At 50.9% G+C, this 24,682-nt stretch overlaps 1 protein-coding gene across 2 annotated transcripts in view; it reads right to left on the bottom strand.

Annotated features, from left to right (window-relative positions):
* Arhgef7 (Rho guanine nucleotide exchange factor 7) overlaps positions 1-14,797 on the bottom strand; it is a 108,706-nt gene extending 93,909 nt beyond the window's left edge. For both annotated transcript variants that reach the window (XM_059244662.1, XM_059244663.1), the window contains exon 1: positions 14,622-14,797. In XM_059244662.1, coding sequence (XP_059100645.1) covers positions 14,622-14,786 — 165 coding nt within the window. In that variant the 5' untranslated portion in view covers positions 14,787-14,797. The remainder of the gene's footprint in view (positions 1-14,621) is intronic.
* Between the last annotated feature and the right edge of the window lie 9,885 nt (positions 14,798-24,682).

Genomic DNA, 24,682 nt, shown 5'->3' with positions numbered 1-24,682 from the left:
AAGGAGCTGAGCTGACTGGTCCAGTTGGACAAACCACAGCCAGCCCCTTTGCAGGGCTTGTTCACGTTCCCCACAACACCCCACTAGAAGAACCGACCTAGACAGCTCCTGCTGCTTCTTTGGGGAGCTTCTCAAGGGCCCTGTCTTTCTTGTTCCCTGTTTCTGTGGACTAAGGGGCCCACGATAGACCCTGGACCAGCATCCTGAGTGTGGTCTCTTAGAAGAGGGTGCACCTCCCATTCCAGAGGACATTTTCTGATGCACAGACATAGAGGAGACCCCTCTTCCTAGACAAATTCAAAACCCCTTCCAACCCAACCCGCTTCCTGCTTCCACATTCCAATGCTACAGAAGTCAACCCAAGCAGACCCTGGGACTCCACTGTCTAAACGGAGAAGACACTGGTGAGGAACCACCAGGTGTGAGGAGACCCACCAGGGCGAGCAGGCAGCCTAACCACCTGGACAAGCATCCCCGAGGCACATCCAGTCCTGGTGCGGTGTGATCTGCTCAGTAGGCTGGTCATGGCTCTCAACAAGCCCCCAGAGCATCAGCTTCCCCTCTGGCCCAAGCCTGTGACATCAGAACTCTGTAGATGAAGACCAACAGTCTAAGACTTCATGAGCCCATATGGTGGCTTTCACCCACAAACCAAAGGTACAGACAACAGAAGGAGCCAGCGTGACTGAAGAGGATCGAAACCCAGTGCCTTCCTAACTGATCCTGTGACATTGTTAGCATTTTAATGTGCTATGCCGCCTCTGTCGAGAGGAGAGGGTGAGCCAGCCAACCCAGACCTTTTCAGCCCAGAACTCAGTAACGAGACACCTCCTCCACACCCACTGCGACTCCCCAAAACTCTCCTCAAGGCCTCTCAAGAGAAGGGGGCGAGGAGGGGAACTCAGTGTGTTTGTTTCCCTTAGCCATGAAGATGGAGCCGAATCGTGTTGAATAATGCTGGTTTCAATGCTTTCAATTGGAAAAATAATCCCTGAGAAAATTGCTTACATTGATTGCACGGCATTCAGCAGTGCTGATTCAACAAACAACCCTCGGCTCATTTCTCTCCCCGTTTGTCATGACATGTGACACACCACGAGCCGGTACTACACGGAAAGAGAGACAGGGCCTGTGAATCCATGGGGAGACAAAAATGGTAACAAATGACCCTCAGCTTGAACCTCAACTTGGCAGAAACTCTACACCAGCATCCCTGAAGTGCCTGCCCTCTCCTAGATCCAGACTTCCAGGTAATCAGCTGCAAGGCACACACTGCAGAGTCCCGGTGTTCCCTTAAAAGCCATTGCCTCGTGAGGGAAGACCCAACACTGGTGTATGTGTGAGCTGAAGGGGGCAACCTCGGAAGTCCTCAGGATCGAACTGTTTATGTTTAATGCAGCACAGACTGGAGTTAAACCAAGGACTCATTCACTGTGAAGAAAAGAAACAGACTTTAAAAGCTGAGAATTGGCCGGGCGGTGGTGGCGCACGCCTTTAATCCCAGCTCAACTGGGAGGCAGAGTCAGGCAGATCTCTGTGAGTTCGAGGCCAGCCTGGGCTACAGAGTGAGATCGAGGACGGGCACCAAAACTCACAGAGAAACCTTGTCTCGGAAAAACAAAAACAAAACAAAAAAAACCAAAAAAACAAAAAAAGCTGAGACTTGAAAGAACCACATCCTAGATGAGTACTGTTTGCTAGAGCTCTTACATGGAGAAAAACATACCCAAAGGTCCACTCCTGCTAACAAATTACCAATAAAGTTTATAACAACAGGACCTCCAGCTGGGTCCCCAGAACTGCTGCAGATTCCTGCACCCTACATCCAGTCTTTCCATAGGCATCCAGCTCTTTGAAGTCTTAGTCAGTGAGGCCATCACACTCTGCAACCCCACTTCCATTCCTCACGCCCAGCAGGCTCCTCTCTCCCCTTCAGCACCGGGCCTTGGCTAAGGTCACCAAGATAAGGGGACAACCTTTAACCTGGATGGCCGTAGTCAGTCCTGCTGACATTGAGTGGTCACAAGTGGGGCATCCTTCCCTCATGGTGATGCATCTTTGGGGGTCAAACCCCGACATCCCAGCAGCACTGGCCTCCATCAACCTTCCTGTCATTTTGCCTCTGTGTAAGTGCCTTGGACACACTCCTTGGTCTCCTGTCTCCTAGACACTGGCTAGTGGTCATTCATCTCCACACTGCCATCTTGATCTTATAGGGCTTCCCACACCGGCATTACAATGCCCCTGTGAAATCTCACCTGCCTACAGCTGCAAGCCTTGACTCTAAACTGCGATTCCCTGATTTATAACCAGTCACTGTCCCCCAGACCTCCACAGCTCCACAGATGCCATGCTCCAAACCACACTCATGACCTCCACAGACCAGCCAGGACTCATAGCCAGGCTTCCTCAGAGACAACACCCCTTCCTGAGCTTCCAGAAAGGCCTTTCCCAGGTATCCCGCATCAAACCCACTACCACCCTCCCTCTCCACCCCACTCCATCCTCATCTCTTTGGCAGCCCCCCACCCCAGCTCTAACGGCTCTCCTGTGTTTTCTACTATAACTGAAGTGGTGTTTTCTAAACACTTAGCCAATCACGGCCCAAAGCCTTGAGCACAACAGGACCACCAGGCCCTCTACCATCTTCCTTCTCTAGCCCTCTGAGAACACTTTGCTTTAGCCCTGAACCATGCACGCACAGTCTAGGGAACCAGGTCACTCCCGCCCCAGGCCAAGCAGAGTCTCTATCTAGCGCATGTATCCCCTCCTCCCTATAGCCGCCATCTGCCAGAGCTCAACTCAAATATCATTGTGAGGCTATAGCCTTCCCTAAGCCATCCTGGGTCCCATCTGCCAAGGGTCAGCCAGGTCCCGTGGCCGCACGTATTTGGAAACCTGTCTCCTGCGGTCAGAGCACGTAGCTCCTTCGTATTGCAGCCAAATCACATCTTTTCTTCAGTGTTACTCTCCTCCCCGGTTCTTGGAACGTAGTAAACCCTCAGACAGGATTTGGTGAGAAACAACACACACACACACACACACACACACAAACACGAACAGGGAGGTTCTCTGCAGCAACTGTTCCCCTCCCATAAATGTAAGGACGTCAGTCATCCTCGGACTTTAAAATTCTATGCAAGTCTTCCACATTCCACACAAGGAGGCTCAAAGGTAGGAAACAGCCAGTGTGATGAGATCAAGTCCCATCCCCCCACAGAAGCAGGTGACAGACTGTCCTGTGCCACTCACTGAGGCATCCACGGGCAATGTCAGTGAGAACACAGGTCTTCCTTTCTCAGATTTATCAGTAAGGTTTGCTTTCTTTTCTTTTTTTTCCTTTTGCTCCAGCAACCGGTAGTTGTTATTTCAGATTCCAGCCACTTCGCCAATACGCAGGAATACAAGAGTTTTATACATGAATCTTGCCAAGGTCACTTGTTAGTTGTCTGCTCTGTGGCACACATTCGGTTCTCCGCTTAGACAACTGTGTGCTGTGGTGACCGTGTAGGAAGGAAATCCTTCCTTCCTTTCCGGACAGGGGTACCTCGGTTTCTTTTCTTCTCAGACATCCAGGGCAAGGCTGAGCAGAGGTGGGGGCAGCTGCATCCTAGTCTGGCTCCCGATCTTGAGAAAGTTCCATCTCACTCCCGTGCACACACGTGGCTGTGGATTCCACAGCGGCCACTTCGGCAGGCTGGGTGACCTTTCCTCCTCACTGGGTTGGTGACAGGAAGTCTCGGGGATGGATGCTAGATGGTCTTAGGTGCTTTTCTGCATCTCCTGAGACAATCCTGTGGGTTTTCTTTTGTAGTTTGCTAACATAATAATTATATTGACTGGTTTCCAACTGAGAAGCCAACATGATTCTTGAGATTGGTCCTCCTTGGTAAAGAATAGTACCATTTTCACATCACGCTGATAATGCACATAATTTTTTTATGTGCATACAGTGCCTACAGAGGCTAGAAGTGCGCCACATCCCCTGGGACTTTGGTTACAGACAGTTTCGAGCTACTACGTAGATGCTGGGAATGAAACCTGTGGCCCTGGAAGGGCAGCCAGTGCTCTTAACCACTGAGCCATCTCTTCAGCTCCCAACAGAGTAATTTTTGAAGCTTTACCCCTAAGTTCATGAAGGTCATGGGTTGATTATGTGCTGTGGGATGGTCTGTATGTCAAATGTGTTGCTCTGATTGGTCAATAAATAAAACACTGATTGGCCAGTAGCCAGGCAGGAAGTATAAGCAGGACTAACAGAGAGGAGAACTGAGAGAACAGGAAGGCGGAGGGAGACACTGCCAGCCGCCACCATGACAAGCAGCATGTGAAGATGCCAGTAAGCCACGAGCCACGTGGCAAGGTATAGATTTATAGAAATGGATTAATTTAAGATATAAGAACTAGATAGCTAGAAGCCTGAGCCATTAGGCCAAACAGTTTAAATAATATAAGCGTCTGTGTGTTTATTTTATAAGTGGGCTGTAGACTGCCGGGGCTTGGTGGGATCCAGAGAGAAAACTCTCCAGCTACAATTATGTCTCTTTTTACAATGTGTCTGTCAAGTTTGTCCTCGGGATAAGGTTGACTGCTTGGGATAATGTGGGAAACAGTCTTTAGTTCTAAGTTTTAGAAGACTCCATGCAGAATTGGCATTATTTTTCCCCCTAAACATTTGGTAAGTTCTCCTAGGAAATTATCTGACCTGGAATTTTCATTATGGGAGGGTGTTTCCCTTCCAACCCTAATTTCTACACCAGATAAAGGAATATTTAGGTTATTGGCTTCCTCTTGAGTAAGCTTTGGAAGTCTGTGCTTTCCAAGGGACTTGTCCACTTCCTCTAAGCGGTAGAACTTATTGTATCCATCGGGGAAGCCTCCCTCCTGTCAGCTCACTGCTGACACATCTCCACCTGCGGACTCTGCTGTGACTCCCACAGTGGTGGCTGCATCTTCTCTCCTTTGTTCTCCATCAGTCTGGAAACGTCTCTCAAGGGTGCAGCACCTGGCTTTACTGTGGGACTTTCGTGTTTCACGGATTCCCGTTCTGCTCTTCCTCACTCTTGCCCCTTCCTTCGGGGTGAGTGAAGACCTGTTCTAGTCTCTTCAAGCAGAAGCGCCATCACAGACCCCCAGAGACCATCCTGTGTGTTGGGGAGCTCTGTGTCCTCGACATCCCAAGCATCGCCTCACAGTCAAGAGCCCGTGAGGAAGCCCTGCTCGCTCCTTGGAGAGCTGACTCAGCATGACCTAGTCCATGGACATAACAAATATGAGCTCTCACCCTCTTCCAGTTATCACCTGTGGATGGTGCCTGGAAGACACTAATCCCATTCTCCTGTCCACGTAGATGTGGCCTCCGCGGCACAGTCTGGAAGTGTCTCTTGGACCGCACACTATGGATAAAGCCTGTTTTCAAATGAAAGCCTGTTCTGAGTAGGAAAATCCTGTGACCAGCACTGGTGTGCTTGAGATTAATTATACATCACAGATCTTAAGTAAAGCAAGCTCTTCAACACCGCAGGGAGATGGCTCAGGAGAAATCAGGGCGGCTGGGAGGAAGCCTCTCCCTCCTCCTGTGAGCCTGCAGCACAGGCAGTGAAACCTGAAACATCCTTCCTAAGCTCCTCCCTTTCTGTCACCATTATTGTGACATTCTTACTCAAAGTGACTGACAAAGTCACTCTTTCGTCATGTGTTCAAAAAGCAATCAGTGTTTTCTGAAAATCTGTACTCCTAAGCAGAGGTTTTTCTTTTTTCTTTCTTTCCTTTTTTTTTTTTTAAGACAGGGGCTCCTGTAGCATAGGCTAGCATCACCTCCGCTATTGTAGCTGAGGACGACCCTGAATTTCTGAACATCCTGTCTCCACCTCCCTCCTGCTGAAACTACAAGTGTGCATGACCACATCCAGTCTTATGTGGTGCTGAGGACGGACTCAGGCCCGCTAGGAGAACACTCTGCCAGCTGAGCCACATCTCCAGCCTACGGCTTGCAGGTAGTCTTGACAGCCTCGGTCACATACCGGTGTCCGGTGTCCGCTCTGGCTGAGCCTGGCATCTCGCTGGTCCTAGATGGGTGTGCTCCAGCGCTGGCTGGCGGGTCTGGGGTGGCCTCGGTAAGAACTTAAGAGTTCTTCTCCATGTGACACCCCAGCCCCCAGCCCTGTCTTCATAGTGGGTCAGAGTCTGCAAAGGATAGATGAGCACAGGCCTACCGATAACCAGGCTAGGCACCAGCACCAGATATTACTGCCATCTCACTGGCCACACATCAAGACCAGGTTCCAATGGCCTAAGCAAAGTCATCCTGATGTAGAAAGTGTGGTTGCAGAGAGGGCTGGAGAACTGCTGAGTCAACCACACCCTTGTGTCCTGAGAAGCTGCTCTCCCTCTTACACGGAAGCCCCTCCCAGCACAGTCCTGTGGGCACCATTTACTTAGACTCTAGTGTGAGCCGTTCTCCTGAGGCTGACGGTCACGACGTACCCAACCCTCTATGACTACCCTCCATTAACCTGACGGTGTAAGGAGACGTCTGGGCTGGATGACATCTGCACCCTTCAGGCTCCAACACGCTACACCTAAGACCGGAGCGGGTCTACTATGATGTCCCTGAAATGTGGTCCAGAATGCACAGAGGGGTGTGTGTGTGTGTGTGTGTGTGTGTGTGTGTGTGTGTGTGTGTGTGTGTTGTTAGCATACCTGCAGTAGGAGCCTGACAAATACATTAGGCTTGAATGACTGTGTGTGTGTGTGTGTCTGTCTGTCTGTCTGTCTATATGTGCATGTGTGGAGGCCAGTCAGGTCAACACTGGCTGTCCTCCTCAATCATTATCTTTTATGACAGGGTCTCTCATTGACCGTGGAGCTCGCTGATTCAGCTAGGACCCCTCCACAGATCCTCCCGTCTCCACCCTCGACTCAGGCCCGGGATTAGGGACAAATGCCACCATGCCCCGTTTTTACTGTAGCACTACAGACCCGAACTCAGGTCATCCTGTGTGCGCAGCAGACACTCTGCCCACTGAGCCACCTCCCCAGCCCCTGGGTCAATTTAAACAAGTACACTTGGGAGGGACTTTGTCCATGTTCTGTAAGAACGTCCCACTGCTCTGGCTGCCAGACCAAAGTGGGCGAGCAGCATCAGCCTGGCTGAGGACGCCACAGAACCTCAGCGCAAAGGCTGGAAACATCACGTCTCTTCACCTGACCGATGGTGAGGGAGGAAAGGGTTAGGTGTGGACAGCAGGAGGCCACAGCAGCCTGGGGCCCTCTCTCCCTGTGGCACAGCCAGAGCTGCCTGCCCCCCCTCGCATCTGTGACTTTTGGCCTTTAGCCTGCATGAAACTGGACCAGGGAAGCCTGAGCGGTGGCCTGCAGCTGTGCACCCAGCAGCTGACAGGGCCCCGGAGCTGAGCCTCGTGCACAAGGCTCACCCCCAAGATGACAGTGGTCTGTCCAGAAAGGGAGGGAGGCAACCCCACCCCACCCCCAAAAAATAAAAGGTTGCCAGAGTCAATCCTACACGAGAATAAAACATTGTTTCTGGATTTGGGTGGCTCTGTGGTCACACCCCAGCTTCTAGCTTCAGGGACAGAACAATGGCTCCACAGAGCCCGGCATGTCTTCTCACTAACCCTGGGGACACCCTGCTGCCCCATAAAGGCCACTCCTGCCAGTGGGGGCTGCACAAACTGAGACTCAGAGAAGGTGAGCAGGTGACCCACGGTCACCCAGCAAAGGACTGCAGCATGAAGCCAGAGTCTCCCTGACCCTGGAAGACCTACCAGAACCATGTCTTACAGATCTCCAGGCAGTGACAAGAGATCTAGAGACCAGCAGCCTCTGGCTCTCATGTGTCAGAGTCGCACACATGGAGAAACGGCGAGCCCTGACCTCCAGGTCCAGTGACAAATCAGGGACAAGCCCCATTTTACATGGAATTCCAGTTTAAAGGCTAAAAACGTCATAAATGAGGACACACAGCTCTGCTGGGCCCCGCGCTGTGTTTCACAGTGTCTGAGGAAATAAACTGCTCACTCTCACACTGCTCTAGCTTTCAGTCTGTTGCTCACACCTGTGTGCATGCCACATGTCTTGGTGCAAAAAACTTGGGAGCGGCCAACACAGTGTGCAAGTCCCAGGATCCACAGCGAGGCAGAGCAGAGACTGGTTTCTGCCCTGCGGTATTGTCCATCCTCCTGAGGCCCATGGCAAGGGGAGCCTGGGAGGACTGGCACAGGCTAGCCCAGAGGAGGTGCCTCCAGAGGATGGCACCCAGACAGGGTACCGCCACAGCCAGGCTAGGGCTGCATGCATGCAAATTGCAGGAGCAGTCATGCTGCTAGCCACGGCTGCCACAGCCCTTGTGTGGGCTTGCATACTGTCCTTCCCTTCCCTGACCCCTAGCTGAATGGGGGGCTGTGTCACATGACCTAATCCTTAGGCCATGCCCAGGCCACTCTATGGTGTTCCAATCCGGGTTGAGAGTTCCCAGAGGCTGTGACTTTTGATCTCCCCTCAGACCCAGGGTAGACTCTTCCATCTCCCCTGCCGCCGCCGGGTGACCTGGGGGAAGGTGCCAGCCATGCCCCAGTGTCCTGTTCTACCAAGTGAGCCTCTTGTGAGCTGTGCTGAGGAAGTAAGCAAGACACTGTGACTCTGGGCAGGCGCTTCCTTAGTGTGTATTTAAAGCTGGGCAGTTCTTGCAGGCAGAGCAAAGCAGGGAGGCTCCAGTTATTTCTAATGATGGAGGAGAGGATCCTGCCAGGACAGCACATGCTGGGCCCAGGCTCAGAGCTCTCACAGTGCCACCCTGGGGAGACTAATAGCTATGCTCCCTCCTCCCCTGTCCCAAGCTGGCTGTGTATGCACATGTGTACATAAGTGTGTGTAAGAGTGTATACAAACCCAGTGAGTGTGCATGCACCTTTATGTATATGCACATGTGTGTGCTGCTGTGTGTCCACACACACATCCAGTGAGCATGTACATACTTTTATGCATAGACATGCACATGGACTGCTGTGTGCACCGAGTGTGCACGTGTATATTGTATGCATCTATGTGAGTGTACATGCACGCTCATGAGCATGCATACACCTTTATGCAAATAAACATGTAACCTGTATGCTCCTGTGTGTACCTGTATATGAACATCTGTGTGTGCACCTAAGGGTGTACACATGCACATCAACAAGCATACACACACCTTTGCACATATGCACAAGTGTATGTTTCACTTCATGTTCCCCTGTGGGTGGTTGTGCATGTGTACATGCGCAGAGCCAACATAAACACAAATGTGTTTTCAGTCTGGCCCTTGGGAGCTCTCTTCAGAGTTCCTGAGTTAAACTGAATTTAAGTATTTCTTGGTTTTGTTTTGTTCTGTTCTGCAGAGTTTTGTTTTTTGAGCGAGCCAAAGGGGCAGATTCAGTTCACTCTTTTTCAGGCCCAAAACCCAAAATCACTTGCTGCACTTGCTTGTTCTGGTTGGGGTAGCACCCTGAAGTCCCACGCTTCTAAAGGACACAAAGTGAACTGTTGCAAGGTTCAGCATTCAGGATTCTCCTCGGGGTCTAACTTGTCGTTAATGTTGCTCTGGAGAAAGTCTGTCTTCTAACTGTGTGCAGATGAACTGTCAGTCAGCTGACATGCCTTCATGCGACCTGCTCTGAGTGTTCATGCATGTCATTAATGCCATGTTCTGCTCGGTGCCCAGGGCCAGAGAAGTGCCACTCCTAAATGGGCCCTTCTGTTTTCTGCCCAGGTGCCATGGAGACTCTTTTTCTGTTCCCATCCCAACACTGGCTACCCAACCTGAACCAAAAGTGAGTCTTGCGTCCGATGAGAGAGCAGGCCTTTGGAAGGTTTCCCGTGGCCGAGGAACAGAAAGCACAGCCCAAGTCACATGTCAGGAAGGTCAGTCCAGACCACTCACCTCCAATGCTGGGCCTCCTCTCCATCTCACCCAAGATGAGATGCATTGTCTTTCTGCCTCATACTGTTCTGGCATTTAGAGTTGTGTTTCCTCATGTTCTAACTCCCTAAGAAGAACTCACTATTTAAGATGTTAAACTGGTGCCTACACAGAGCCTTCACCCCTACGTTCCAGAATCTTGTCTTTGTTATAGGAAGATATTCAACATACTATCAAAGAGAAATATAAACAACAAGCCAGCCACACTGTTTGGTCTACAATGGTGTCCTGCCTAAAAGAAATGCTAAGACAATGGTGGCACAGAGCTTGTGGGAGTAACCAACCAATGTCTCATTTGACTTAAGGCCCACTCCATAGGATGGAACCCATATCCAACTTTGCTTGGGTGACCAAGAACCTGAGACTAGATAGCTCAGGGACCTAGAATAAAACCAAATAATACTGGTCTAAAATGGGGGGGGGGGGAAATGTAGTGATAAAATAACTCCTAATGACATTCTGCTACACTCACAGATCCGTGCCTTATGCAGCCATCATCAGAGAAGCCTCCTCCTGCAGCAGATGGGAACAAATATAGAGACCCACAGGCAGATTATTATGCAAAGAGAGAAAGACCTTGGAACACTCAGCCCTAAATGGGATGTTGTCTCCATCAAATCCCTCCCTTGGGGCCAAGGGAACCCTGCTGAAGAGGGACAGAAAAAGCGTAAGACCAGAGGGAACGGAGGATTCCAAAAGACGTGACCCTCCATATCAACACGAGCTGAGCTCCTATGAGTGAACAGAGACTGTCCAGCACGCACAGTGCCTGCCGGGGTCTGCACCAGGTCCTCTGCGTACGCATTATAGCTTTCCGTTTCATTTTTATGCGATTCCTGCATGTACGAATGAGTGGGTCTCTGTCGCGTGCCTTCTCTTGGGCTCTTTTCCTTCTGTGGGTTTGTCTTGCCCAACTTTGATGTGACAGTTTTTTGTTTTATCTTGTTATATTTTATTTTGTTATTTTTTTTTAAATGAATGAGAGAATGGAAACCTAGCCACTAGGGTAAAGGTTAACGACGAACTGTCATTTATATCTTCTGGGAGAGGGAAGATCAGTTTTCTCCAACGGAGTGACCTGGGGTATGTCAACCACTCCAGGGCAGGCCTCATGTTCAGGAGTGGTTGGCTAACAAATAATGGACTCCACAGTTTCATTGTGTGTGCTTTATTTGGTTACAACTTAGTAGGTTTTTTTTTTTCTTTTGGGGTGTTGTTTTATTTTATTTTCTTGGTTTTGGGGGGTTGTTGTATTGGGTTTTTGTTTTTGTTTTGAGAAAGAACTTAAAGTTGGTTGCGGGGAGAGGCTCTGGAAGGACTTGTGGGAGGGGCAGAATATGATCTAAATAGATTCAATTTTAAAAATTGTTTTAAATAATAAAAAATATAATTAAAAAAGAAATGCCAGAAGTTAGCTCCCACAGTGTCAAGTGGGTAATAAACTTCTTAGTAAGTTGATTTAGCTCAACTTCTGTAGGTTGAACTGTGTTCCACAAAATTCACACGTGGGGGTCCCAGCCCCCAGGACCACAGAATGTGGCTTTATCTGGTGATGAGGTCACTTTGGATGCAATCAGGGGTGCCGTCATACCAGGGAGGGTGCCAGACAGAATGGAGGCCACAGTGAGAATGTCATAGAAGTTGTGTTTCCACAAACTTAGGGATCCCTGGCCGTGTGAGAAAGGCCTGGACAAGCACCCTAGCACATGCAGGAAGCACAAACCATACCTTGATCGTGAACTTCTGGCCTCCAGACCATGAGACAAATGCATATCCCAGGGGGAACCTCTAATTCAGTTACACACCCCAATCCCTGGCAGTCCCAGGTCTCCCACAGAGAATGCCATGTGGACTGCACACAGCTTCCCTGTCCCACTCTGGGACACACAGAAGAGACAAAGTTCCTGGAGGTCTTCATGGTGACTAACAACTTTGTACCCTGCATTCACAAGTAAAATTAAAACAGCATTTTAGCATAGGTTATTCTTGGCACTTTTCTATCCTCTAAAATTCCTGTGTCTAGGGTGTGCCTCCTTTGACAAAATAACCTGGAAAATATCTGAAGGGGGAACTTGCCAGGATGATGCTTCCAGGGCTTGGAGACATGATGGTTACGGAAGGTTTGGGATCAGAAGAGAGAGGGGACAGGATGGAGGCCCAGCTCAGGGCTGGCTCTCCCTAGGACAATCAAAGGGCAAGACCTTCATTCCCAGGGCTGGGGAAACTTGCCAATCCCAGTTCCCCTCTTCACTACGGGAGAAAGCCTGTGGCCAGTAGCAGAGACTAGCACCTCTCACGCCAGGCTGTCGCTCCCTCCTCTCACCTCCCAAGAGCAAATACAGACGCTCCAGGAGAGGGACCCCGGCCCGCCATTTTCTTTGCCTGAGCTGGAGCCCAAGGAATGTCCCTTCCCCGCTAGCCAAGCCCATTCTGAAACAGAACAGGACGTGTTCTTAATAAAAGACACATGGGAAGCCTTCCCTCTGCGCTCTTTCCCAGGCCTGAGCTTCACTTTAACTTATGAACTTGCAGAAGGGAAGTCCCATGCTGCTCACAATTCACCGGTGTCAGCACGCCCACGTGGCAGTGGGCCCGGCTGAGACCCTTCCCATGCCACGCAAATGTTCAGCTCCATTTCCAAGCATTTCCTTTTGAAGAAGAAACGGCCTCAGTCTTGCATTCCTCCATTTAAGCAAAAGCTTCTCCACACATGTGCTTTGAGACAAATGTGATTACATGCAGGCACCGCCGAGTGGCGGTGACTTCATGGCAGACGCAAACTCACGGAACCCGGTATTTCAGGCCGTGGCTAATGCTCTCCTCCCCACACCCACCTTTGACCCAAAGATCCAGGGGACTATCTGTATGGTGTCATCAGCCTGCCCAGCCACTTTAAAACAAACCAGTCCCGCTCAGAGAGCCAAAACAACATCAACCCAAGACATTTCCACTTGACTGTAGTTTCCGAATGTTTAGGGCCAATCTGGCTGCCAGAAGCTAAACATTTTATTCATGCCTCTCTTTGTTGTTTCAGAGATGAAAGGGCCACTGCGGTTTCCCAAGAAAATCTTTCTAGCAGTTAAAACAGAATATGATTATTGAAGGGTGCCCATCCATATTAATGCAGCAAACATGTCACATAACGTGTGCGTCGATGGGGACATGTTCCTGTTGTCACAGCACAGGAATCTTTTGAAGGCTCACCCTCAGAAATGGAACAGGGTTTTCTTTAAAGCCTATTTTGGAAAACTTTGCATGTCTCATTGGGACATCTGTCCTTTGTATTCACTGGCACCGGTGTCTAGATGACAACCCAGTTTTCTCAGTGTCTTGGAAGTCAGACCCTGTTCTTCAGTCTGTCCCATCTTAAACCGTAACTTGATTGATCGGCCTCATTTATAAGCATCGTTTTCCACATCAGGGAGGCAGTTATTCGTCCTAAAACGCATGTTGTTTTTCATAAATAATGTTCAGGAAAATACCAAAAACCTACAGTGTGCCTGCAGAATTCATGTGAAATGTTTTCCGATTGACACTGTAACATGCCAACTTATAAACAAAATTAGAAGGTTTGCTTTTTCAGGTCACTTAATCCGAATTTTGTTAGTAACAAATTGTCCTACCTGGAACCTGTGTGTGTGTGTGTGTGTGTGTGTGTGTGTGTGTGTGTGTGTACACTCCATTAAGAAGTGCTACTCCTTCCTAATTATGGGGCAGTTTGACTTCTGTATTTAACACTTTTTAAGTAACTAAGGATCTTAATTTTTTTTTTTTTTGTAAACTCTGTATTGGCCAAAATCTTGGACACAGGACTTTGGCATTTTTTAATGTGCAAGAGCTGACTGTTCTTAGAAGCGCACTCGACCCCTGGCGCTGCTCTGTGAGCTTGCAGATGAAAACAAACTTTGGTCACCCCCAGCCACGGTCAAGGTTCACACTGCAGCGCCGCCGCCGCCCGGGGAGCCAGCAGCCAGCAGCAGGAAGCAGACTGCTCCGAATCCAGCAGGCAGTGAAGATGAAAATTCGGAACCAGCCCCAAAAAGTCGGGGTTTCAACACCGTGTGTGCGGAGTTCTGCAGGCTTGGTTGAGTGAGGAGTCCCTCGGTAGGGAAAGCCGTAAGTCATTTCACAGCTCAGCCCTCCCTCAGCTTTGATGGATGCTTCCTTTAAACATGCCCAGCCACCGGCCCATTCAACGCCAGGGTGAGACCGCAAAGCCAGCGAGGAAAACGGTTCAGACAAAGCCATCGCAGAAAGCTGCGCGGCGCAGGGACGAGGTTTTTCTGATCGGTCGCGGCAAGGGGCGAAGCCGACCTCCCAACTTCACGTTAGGGTGGAGCAGAACCCCACCGGCGCCGGCACAGCCAACTCTCCTTGCCGTGACCCCGACCCCGCCCCGCGCGTCGATGCGGCCCCCTCCGCGGCCCCTGCCTTCAGGGCGGGTCCCCTACCCAGTGCCCCGCACACAATGGCGCCCCGAACTCCCGCCGCCGGTCCCCGCGCCCGGCGCGCCGCCGGGTCCGCGCACAAAGGAGGGCGCGCGGGCCCCGAGCCGGCGCGCGCCAGGTGCTCCTGCGCGCCCCGCCGCCCGCCTCCCGCCCGGGCCAGGGACCCACCCGGAGACCGCGCCAGGGCCACTTACTTTCTCGATGGTCCCGGGCAGCAGACGCTCCAGCAGCCGGCACAGGACCACCCCGTCCTTGAGCGACGCCTGCAAGAAGACCTCGGGGTCCGAAATGGTTTTCTTAGGCGACTCCAGCACGCCCAGGGTGATGAGCCACGTAACGGTCTGCTCGGCAGAATTCATCGCTGCGGCGGCTCGGGCTGCGCGCACAGAGGGGGCGCCGCGCGCGATCACCTCGGAGCGGCCCGGGCCGCGGCCACCCGCGCCCCCGCCGCCTCCGCGCCCATGGGCGGCCGCGCGCCGGCGATTGGCCCGGCCGGCCCAGCAGGTCCCGCTAGGCTCCGCGGGCTCGCGCGCGCCCTGGCCCGCTGTCAAGTGCCTTTTCATTAGCGGCGCAGGAACCTGCGGGCGCCCGGCACCGCCCCCGCCGCCGCCCCCCGGCCGCGGCCGCCGTCGCCCGATGACATCACCGGAGAAGAAAGACGCGGCGGCCGCCCGCGCGCGCCCCGCGCCAGCCCGGGCGCACGACAGCTGGCGCGCCCCCCGCTCACCTGCGCCGCCCGCGCGCCCCGGGGCTGCGCGCCTTTGTGGGTAGGGCGGCGCGCGATTAGTAAGCGCTTCCCAGAATGCTCTCTTGAGCCTGCCCGCCGACTGCGGGGCGCGGGCGTCTCTCCGCCACCTCGCCAGCCGGCGGTGACGGCACGCACATGCTCGTTAAATCTGGGACCAGATGGGTCTCGCTCGGGCAGGAGCGAGCCTCGGGGACGCGGGCGCGGTGCAGAGCGGCTGGCTGCAAGGCCATCGGCGGGGGGTGGGGGCGGGGAGGGGGGTTTGGGGGGCGACCTCAGCCTCCAGAAGCTTTGCGTGACTCCGCGTGAAACTGATGGTGACGTGTCCAGCGGCCAAAAGCACAGCGCAGCCTCGGGTGGGTCTGCGAGGAAAGGGGGGAACAGCGTCCGCTGGACAGTGTGTTGGCCACGCTCAGGCCCGGACCAGTGCAAAGGACGTGACAGGAGCCTGGGGGGGGGGGGGGGTTGCTCACCGTCAACACACTTGGATTTCCTTACTCCAGCCCCGGGCCCTATGCTTTCCCTGCTGGCTGGCACTCCGCGACAGTTTAAAATAGAGCTTGCAATGTCCCAGGAGACCTTCCCCTGGGTCAGGCGCGCACATTCATCCTGTAACTGCTCAAGGCTAGAAGCCTTGCGATGCTGTCAGAAAACGATTAGAGGTTCTACTCTCACCCCTACATTCTCCCAGGAGCTTCCATCACCACCATCGATTGCATTTAATAGCATCTTCTGGCTAAGTGGCTACATTTCTGTTCCAGACACAAACAAAGCATTAGAATAGTGTGAAGTCTGTTGAGGGCGAGCTCCTCTGTGATGGAGCTCGCTAACCACCCACCGCTGCAATTCCTGTGTCTTTATCACCGACAGACACAAGCCTCATGTTTTTGTCCATTTTCCTTGTTACACACAGAGAGGTAGGTAGCCTTAGCTACCCAGGAGCAGCAGCCCAACCAGTTTCCCGTCCTGCTGTCCCATGCCTGCTCAGAAAGGGGCAGTGCAACTGACCAACTACACCTAAGAGTCTACCAACCACACTGCTCAAGCCGGAAGTAACTGCTTTCCTTAGTGCTGAATTTGAAAACGAATGGAGAACATATTCGTTTAGATTTTTAAGTCCTTTTAGACTAGGTCTGAGCTTATCAGTAGGGCAAAAGATAGCTACATAGATTGACTGTCAGTGGCCTAAGAAATCCAGGCCTAGGCAGACCCAGGAGACTGCAGATGTTGGGAGCCAATAATCAGAATGGAGAATCACAGGCCATTGACTACACCCGGTCATTTTAGCAAAAGCCCCTAAGCTGCTAAATGCTCACCTTACATATTGCATTCTTTTTAACTTGAGTACATGTTAACTTCAAACGATTGTTGGAAAGAGACCCTAGAAAGCAGCGTCGCTCACAACTGAGTATTTTCAGGTGCTTCACGGAGCACTTCTGGGGTCCAAGGTGAGTGAGCACTTGGTCAGATTTCCTTGACGTTTTGTAAGTCCCTGCTACAACACTGAGTGGAGCAGATGTCCCCCTCGGTGTGGGTGTGACACCAGCTTCAGTGTCTGCCCCTCTCACTCCAGCCTGAGCTACCTGGAGGAGTGGACTAGCCAGCCCCTGCTCCCCTGAGCCAGATCTCTCCTCAGACAGGCTGATATAGATAGATAATAGATGATTGACAGCCTAGTGGTAGATGCTGGATTGATAGATGTTAGATAACCCATACGGACATCTAGGGATGAACAGATAGATAAAGATCCTTTACTATTATTGGATATTCTGTGGCTCCATTTCTGTGGAGAACACTAACACAGCCTGTGATACAGCATGGTGTCTGGCTGGTAAAACGTGTCTTCTTTGGGGTGCCTTTGGGCTCCCTTCCCATGTGACCATCTTCCAGGGTCCCCTCAGAAATCCCTGTGTCAGTCCCCATTCATAGGGCTTCAATGCAGGCTAGGGACTAGTCACAAGCCGTCTAAATGAGGAGATGGGAAGCTACAGTGTGGCTGCAGTGATGAGCGGGTGGCCCATGGGCGTCAATGTAATCCCACTGGGCCCTGGGTTCATTTCCCGAGACTGCTGCAGTCTTCAGGAAGTGGATTAGCTCCACACAACAGCAGAAATATGTTCCAGCATAGTTCAGAGGTTGAAAACGTTTGAGGTGGAGTGTCTGCAGTGCTGGTCCCTCCTAGAAGTGGGGGGATCTGTCCCACCCCCTGCCTCTGCTGGGGCCACCAGTCTTGGGGCATCCTTCCTTGGTTCACATCTCAGCTTTCCAATCTCCATCCTTCCTTCTCAGGGCACGCACTTCCTTTCTAGGTCTAGACGTCCCTCTTCCTGTAAGGATGCCAGTCACAGGGTTTCGGGCCACCCTCCCTGACCCAGGATGACTTCATCTTGACTTGATGACATCTATAAAGACCCTACTTCCAAATAAAGTCCCACACATGGGTACTGGGACTTATAACTTGAACTTGCTCTCTGGGGTATGCCAACCCACAATCAGACCATTTGAGGAGCATCCAGGACCCCACCTCAGATATATCCCACTCGAGGATGGGACAGAGCTTCCCACCATCCCTCAGAAGAGTGTGGTGCCTGAGGCCTCTCTGGGATGTGTCTGGCTCTACAGGTTCTGGGGTGGCCATTGGGTGGATCCCTCAGGAATTCAGTCATCATCATCTGTGATGCAGGGGCCTAAAATCACCCTACTGGACTCTGGAATTCTCTGGAAGTGGCCAGTCTGTGTTGTTTGTCAGTTGAAATTTGAGAAGAGTCTCTAGGAGGACCTTGTGCTGTGGTTCCAACAGGTAGAGTTCCCACCTTGATTGTCAAGGTGGGAACTCATCTGCTCCTGTTGCCCACCGGTTTCAGTATCATGAGCTGCAGAGGAGCATTCTGGATGTGTGGAATCTGAGAGACATGCCAGTGTTTCTCTTGTTATTCCCTCTTGCTTATGCCTTTTCATGCCTGCTCCAGGATGCTCACATTTATGGACATCCGGTCATTGACAACACAGCTTTTGTTCCTTTCCTCCCTTTCAAAAGTATTTTGCACCTGAGCATGAGCCTGTAATCCTAGTGCTTGGGAGGAAGAGGCAAGGAGATCCCTAGTTCAAAGGCAACCTGGCTACACAGCAAGGCCCTATCTCCAAAAAAGACTGTTTAGTAGCAATTGCCTAAGAAAATAGAAATTTTATCTCCTCTCCTGAGCAGAGGGCAAATTTTCTGGCTGGCCAGCAGATTAAAAAACCATGTCTTCCTGTGGGACAAAGTTGAGGCATGTTTGTGAATCCTGTAAGGACTGCTTCCAGAGCTTAGGGACCCTCATCTGTAACACAAGACCATCATGTGCAGCATCTCCCTGCCCCGCTCCAACTCTGAAGACTCAGGAGGGAGGGGCAAGATGCAAATTTTAAGCCCCTCCTATCTACAGAGAATGACTCTAAGGTCCTCTGTCCAAAGCCCAGGAGTCACACTGCTCCTACCAGCAGCTAGAATGCTGGGTAACTGCCAGGATGGACAGGGAGGCTGAACTCTCAGTCCCCTGCTGCTCCTCATGGTGCCTCACTTGTTCCAAGAATAACACCCCATCCCTTCCCCCTCCCTTTCTGCTTTCACTCCCTCTGGAGAGAACCATCACCGTCCCATGAGTTCTATAAGAGAATGCTTCCAAAGGAGTTATAATTTCCCTCTGATTCTCTCCTTAACCACAGTGCTACAGAATAATGTGTTTCTTAATAGCCAAGAACTTGAGGCTGCTGGCCACCGACGTGATCCAGGAACTGAGCCTGTAAATACCACTTTCCAAAACTGGTCTGTGAACACATGAGTGCATGCTCGCTGTTCAAGAGAATGTATGTTACATAAGCTTTTGTGCCTAAAGCAGAAAAGATCTTCTGTGAAACACTTGTACACTCACAGTATGTATCAAGAATAGTTTCCATGCACCCCACACCCAGAACGTCCAACCATAACCACCCACACAACCAGAGCACATTTTCAAGACAAGCCTCTGGAGGTGGGAAGCTAGTAACTGAACCAAATGTATAATGTGGCTCCCTCCAGACTTTGACAGACATCGTGTGTAAGGGGGAAGTAGAGAGAGAGGGAGGGAGGTGTGTACATGGTGTGTGGGGGAGGGCTGTGGTATGGTGTGTACAGTATGGGGGATACGTGCATGTGTGCCTATGGTGCAGGGAGTGCACGTATGATGTGTGTGTAGTATCGGTGCATGCCATGTGCTCTTGGATGTGTATGTGTATGGCGTGAGATGAGTGTGGGCTGGGGATGTGTAGTCCATGGATACACTCATGTGGCCACCACCACAAGGTGGCTGTAGCCCTGTTCGAACCACATGGGCTCTCTGGAGCTCAGCTGTAACGTCATACTCTGCCTGCTGAGTTTCTAAGTCCTTTCTGGTCCCTCTGCCTTTTAAAAAATCTCTTCTGTGTGAGTTCTCAAGGGCTTATTTTTAAATCAAGTTCTCTGCAAATTCCAAATTGATTCGGGGATGTATGTGTATCTGGCATGCAGTTTGTCTGTCTTCTTCATTTGCTGCACCGTAAGTTCATTCCTAATGCTCACTTCTATCCTGATTTTCCATCTTCAACTTCAGCAAATCTGGTATTTTGTCTTCATTCTGTACTCATCTGATAACTCAGGGACCAAATCATAGTGTCCAACTTTTTCATCACCGTGTTAGACTGAATTGGGAAATTACCGGGGCTTTTTCATTAGGCCTAGTTGACAGCTTCTGGTTTGTTTTTTATGTTTTTTGTTTTATTTTGAGACAAGATCTCTCCATGAAGCCGTGGCTGTCCTGGAACTCACTATGTAGACCAGGCTGGCCTTGTAGAGATCTGCCTGCCTCTGCCTCTCTAGTGCTAGGATTAAAGGTGTATGCCACCATGCCTGGCTGATTTTTTAAGATTTATTATTGTTGTTGTTATTGTTATGTGTGTGCATGTGAGTGCAGAGCCCGCAGAGGCCAGAAAGGGGTATCAGGATCCTGGAGCTGGAATTACAGGCATTGTTAGCCCCCCTGACATCAGTGCTGGGAACTGAACTCTGGTCTTCTACAAGAGCAATCTCTCTTAACCGATGAGCTGTCTCTCCAGCCCCATAAATGAATATTTCTGTCATTTGTCTTAGGCAGCAATAAAATGAGTTATGTTTGAGAAGTTTTCCTTCGTAAACATCTGTTTACTTGGATGTGATTTCACAAAGAGAAGCATGTTCAAATGACCTACGTTCTGTCTTTGTGACACATTCTTAAAAGAATATACATCCAATGAGCAAGGGCTTGGAAAATTGGAACCTGGTTTTAGAAGTTACAACTTAAGGAGGATCCAACACTCTCTTAAAAAAAACATGGCTTCCTGGGCTTGTCCGAGAACTAAATTTAATTTCTAGTCTGCCTAGATGGTATTAGCAAATGTGTGTGTAGCGGGAGCCCTGCCCTCCCTCCACCACAGAACCAGCCATGGTGATGGACGGAGCTCCAGCTCAGGGGACCCGGGAGCAGAGTGAGATGGCGGGTTCAGAGAAGAGACAAGAAGACTGGGAGTGGATAACCTGGCCATGTGACAGTCACTCATCAGGATTAAAAAAAAGTAAGAGGGCAGAAAGTGAGGGTAGCCAGGCAGGACCCTGGAGAGGGCTGGATGGAGGTAGACGGCAGTGGTGGAGGTGAGTGTGGGATCCTGGGTGCTTTTAGGATGAGGCTGACAATAAGGCAGGAATGAAACACAGGGATTAAGGAGCCAGCGTGTCTTCCAGCAGTATCGTCGTCTTTTATTTTAATTCACTGCTGAGAATCAAACCCAAGGCCTTGGGATGCTCTACCACGGAGCTACACCCCAGCCCAGCATCATTGCTCAGTGTGGGAAAACATAGTGTTGAGAAAGACCTTGGAAAATGAAAGCAGTGGTTTTATGGATCGTGGTGAAATCAGTAAAATACAAAGCGTGCTAAATACGTGTGCATCACACCAGGGCAAACGGTCCATACCACAACTGCAGCCACACGCAGAAGAGGGTCAGAAGGGACCATGGCCACATAGTGAGGTGTCCCGTTAAGGATGGAGAATGGGGGGGCTATTCTCTCCCCCCCATACTCTGTTTCTCAGTTGTTTATTTAAGATAAGGTCTTGCTACATAGTTAAGACTCCTCCAGTGCTGGGTTTGCAGGCATGCACCGCCATCCCAGCTTTATACAGTGCTGGAGCAAGAACCCAGGACTCCATGCATACCAGACAAGCACTGTGCTGACTGGGCTACATCCTCAAGGTCTGCTATTATAAAACCTGGTACAAATAACCAGACAGCCTCTTCAGATGGTCCGTGTGCCCTCCAGGTCCTCCAGCCTAGGTATGGTGCTGGCAAGTCCACTAGAGAGAGAACACACACACACACACACACACACACACACACACACACACACACCACACACACACACTACCACCACCACCACCACCACATTCCTGTGTCCCATTGAAGCTTCAAGATTTACAAGAAACTTTGTTGCTTCCATGGGCTACGGTGGTGGACAGTCTGTCGGTGGTGTCTGCAAATGCAGAACCCCAGCCCCAAACCTGGCCGGGGCAGTGGGCTAAAGCACTGGGACAAACCTCAGCTGCTTCCCTGTTGCTTCCTGGGTGCCCAGCATCTGCTCCAGGACTACAGTCCTATTAATACCCTGCTGCTTAGGGACCCCCGTTCTAGAACAGGATCTGAGGATGCTACACAATGAGGCTCTGCCAACCTCACCTGTGCTGACCTCCAGGCCAAACAGGAATCCGGAGAGCCAAGACAGCCCTGATCAAAAGGTCTGCCCATCACTGTGGCTCCCTTCTTCCACATCAATGCTTCACCCTATCCAGCCAGGGGTGGGTGGTGGGACACCCCGCCCCCAAAACTGTATCCTGGTGGGGTACAGGTACCTTGGCTGCCTTGGGAACAGCACACACCAAGGAAGGTGATGAGGCTGGGACGGGAATGCTCACGGACCCAGGGGCTTGACATGACCCTGTAGAGGGTTCACAAAAGTGGCCTCAGGTGGACATCGGGAGAGGTGCAGTGGCTTCTAATGGGAACTGGGGGCCTCTCTCATGCCCAGAGGCTTCTTAACTCAGTGGAGTTCATCTCGCTATCACAGGAAGAACCCACCCATGAGGAGAGTGAGAAGACTCAAAGGTTCAGCTGGTGGAATGTTCGGATAGGACGAGAAGTCAGCACGCAGTAGAAGATGAGGCTCGATGACTTCCATTCCAGGACTGGGGCACAGCCAGGAACACAGGGTTAGCTTCTGGGGACTCTGGTAAGAGACAGTATGTGACACCTGCTGAGGACAGATCTTCAGATACTAGCTAGAGCTGCCCCAAGGATAGGTCTTCAAATATCTGCTCCAAGGGAAGCCCCTCTCCTGAGGCCACTGCACATCATCTCCTCCCAAGAGGGCAGCCATGCTGGAAGAAGGCTCCCAGGGCAAGTTCCACACCCACCGAATTCTTTACGGTGATCCGATGATCTGGACGGTACAGAAGTCTCTTGCCAATTCGGTGCACAGAGCCCACCTCTTCCCACACTCTTGTCAAGGTCTAGTTTGCAGCTTGGAAAATGTTCCAATAGTAGGTTTTACCACTTGCATTGGTTGGCTAAGACAGCCATAACAAGGTGCCACAGATGGAGGGATTTAAATAACATGCTTTTATTTCACATAGTTCTAGAGGTCCGGAGCACATAATTAGATGCCAGCATGGAGGTGAGGGGGTCCAGGTAAGACTCTTCCTGGGTGCAGATGGTGCCTTGGCACTCTGTGTGGTGGGCTTCAAGCTGCAGATCTGGGCTGTTGCCCAGCACTTACAGCGACCACCAAGACACACAGCTCCAGCAGCTGTGGTCTGAAGCGGTCCCAACCCTCCCTTCTGCTCCATCAACTCCATCACCTTCCTGAACGTGCAGAGTGGCCACAAGCTGACCCGGTGCTTCTGTCTGGTGGCCAATACTGAGATCAAGATGGATCAGATGTTCCCCTGTGGGGTTTCAGCTGCTTCTGATGTTTCCTCATTGGCCACTGGACCAGGGACTCAGCCTTGTTCTCAAGTGTCACAGACAGGGATGAGCAGGGACAGGCAGCAGTACCCAGGTGTCCACCTCCAGGCTGGTGACTTTGGAGTGATCACTGGGAAGAGAAAGTGTAGCCAGAGACACTGAAAGTCGAGGGCTTGGCATTGCTTATTGTTATGTGTCAAGAGATAACATTCTCAAACCCCGACTGGCACCTGCCCAGAGGTCAGACATATCCTGGACAGGTGGGTAATATTCCCTTGTGACTGAGATAAATTGCTCACTGTGGGGAATTGTATTCCACAGCAGTAAGGGATCATGCGTGATTCCAGAAATAAAAATCCAAGGAATTAAAAGGCATGACGATGTGAATGGAAGAAGAGAATGCTATGATTGTTTGTGTAATAAAACAACAAGGCAACAGGGTACATACAGGATATCCGTGGAGGGAGGACCATAACAGAACAATCAACTTTATTTGTAAACACCAATAATAACAACTGAAAACAAACAAAAGGTGTTATCATTGTTAAAATAAAAATAAGTGTAGAAGATATGAAGACATCATTAAAAATACAACACAAAACAAGTTGAAATTAATTTGCATTTTTTTGTGTGTATGAATGTTTCGCCAGTGTGTAGGTCTGCACACCACATGTGTCTCTGATGTCCTAGGAGGCCAGAAAAGGGCATTGGATCCCTTGAAATTGGAGTCACAGGCAGTTGTGAGCCACCAGGTAGGTGCTGGGGACTGAACCTGGGTCTTCTGAAAGAGCAGGCAGTGTTCTTAAGTGCTGAGCCAATGTTCCAGCCCCACAAATTGAAATTAAAATGTTCCTCAGGGCAAGCAAAATGACTCAGTCAGTAAAGGCGATTGTCGGCAAGCCTGGTGACCTGAGATCTACTTCCGGGAACCACACAGTGGAAGGAGAAAACTGACTCCGGAAGGGTGCCTGTGTGCCATGTGCGCACACACACACACACACACACACACACACACACACACACACGGGGAGGGATTGAGACTAAACTTTAAAAAGTAATAAAAAAGATGACTCAATTGAGACATTCTGTCATGAAAGTGCCCTTGTCCCCAGACTGGCCCACATAATCAGTGCCACTCCAAAAGAATGCCAGTTGGCACGTTGATTGTAAGAGTTGTAAGATGAGGGAAGGTAGAAACGGCCATAGCACGCCCAAGGGAGACCGTGGTGTGTCAAGACTGACCTAAAGCTTTGAGTTCTAGGGAAGTAGGGCTCAAGGCAAACTTCAATCAATGGGCCTGGGTGGAGAGGTCTCAGGACCACCCCCACGAATGGCCCCTGACTTACCAGAGAGCCACATCCAAGGTCAGTGGAGAAAAGAAGTCATGGGTGATCAGAATGTCATTCTATATGCAATCAAGGCCCCACTTCATTCCTCATACAAAAGTCAAAATTCCTGATGGGTTTA

This window comes from Peromyscus eremicus, chromosome 17, assembly GCF_949786415.1.
Source record: "Peromyscus eremicus chromosome 17, PerEre_H2_v1, whole genome shotgun sequence".
Classification (NCBI taxonomy): Eukaryota; Metazoa; Chordata; class Mammalia; order Rodentia; family Cricetidae; genus Peromyscus; species Peromyscus eremicus.
This window is presented reverse-complemented; position numbering and strand designations above follow the sequence as displayed.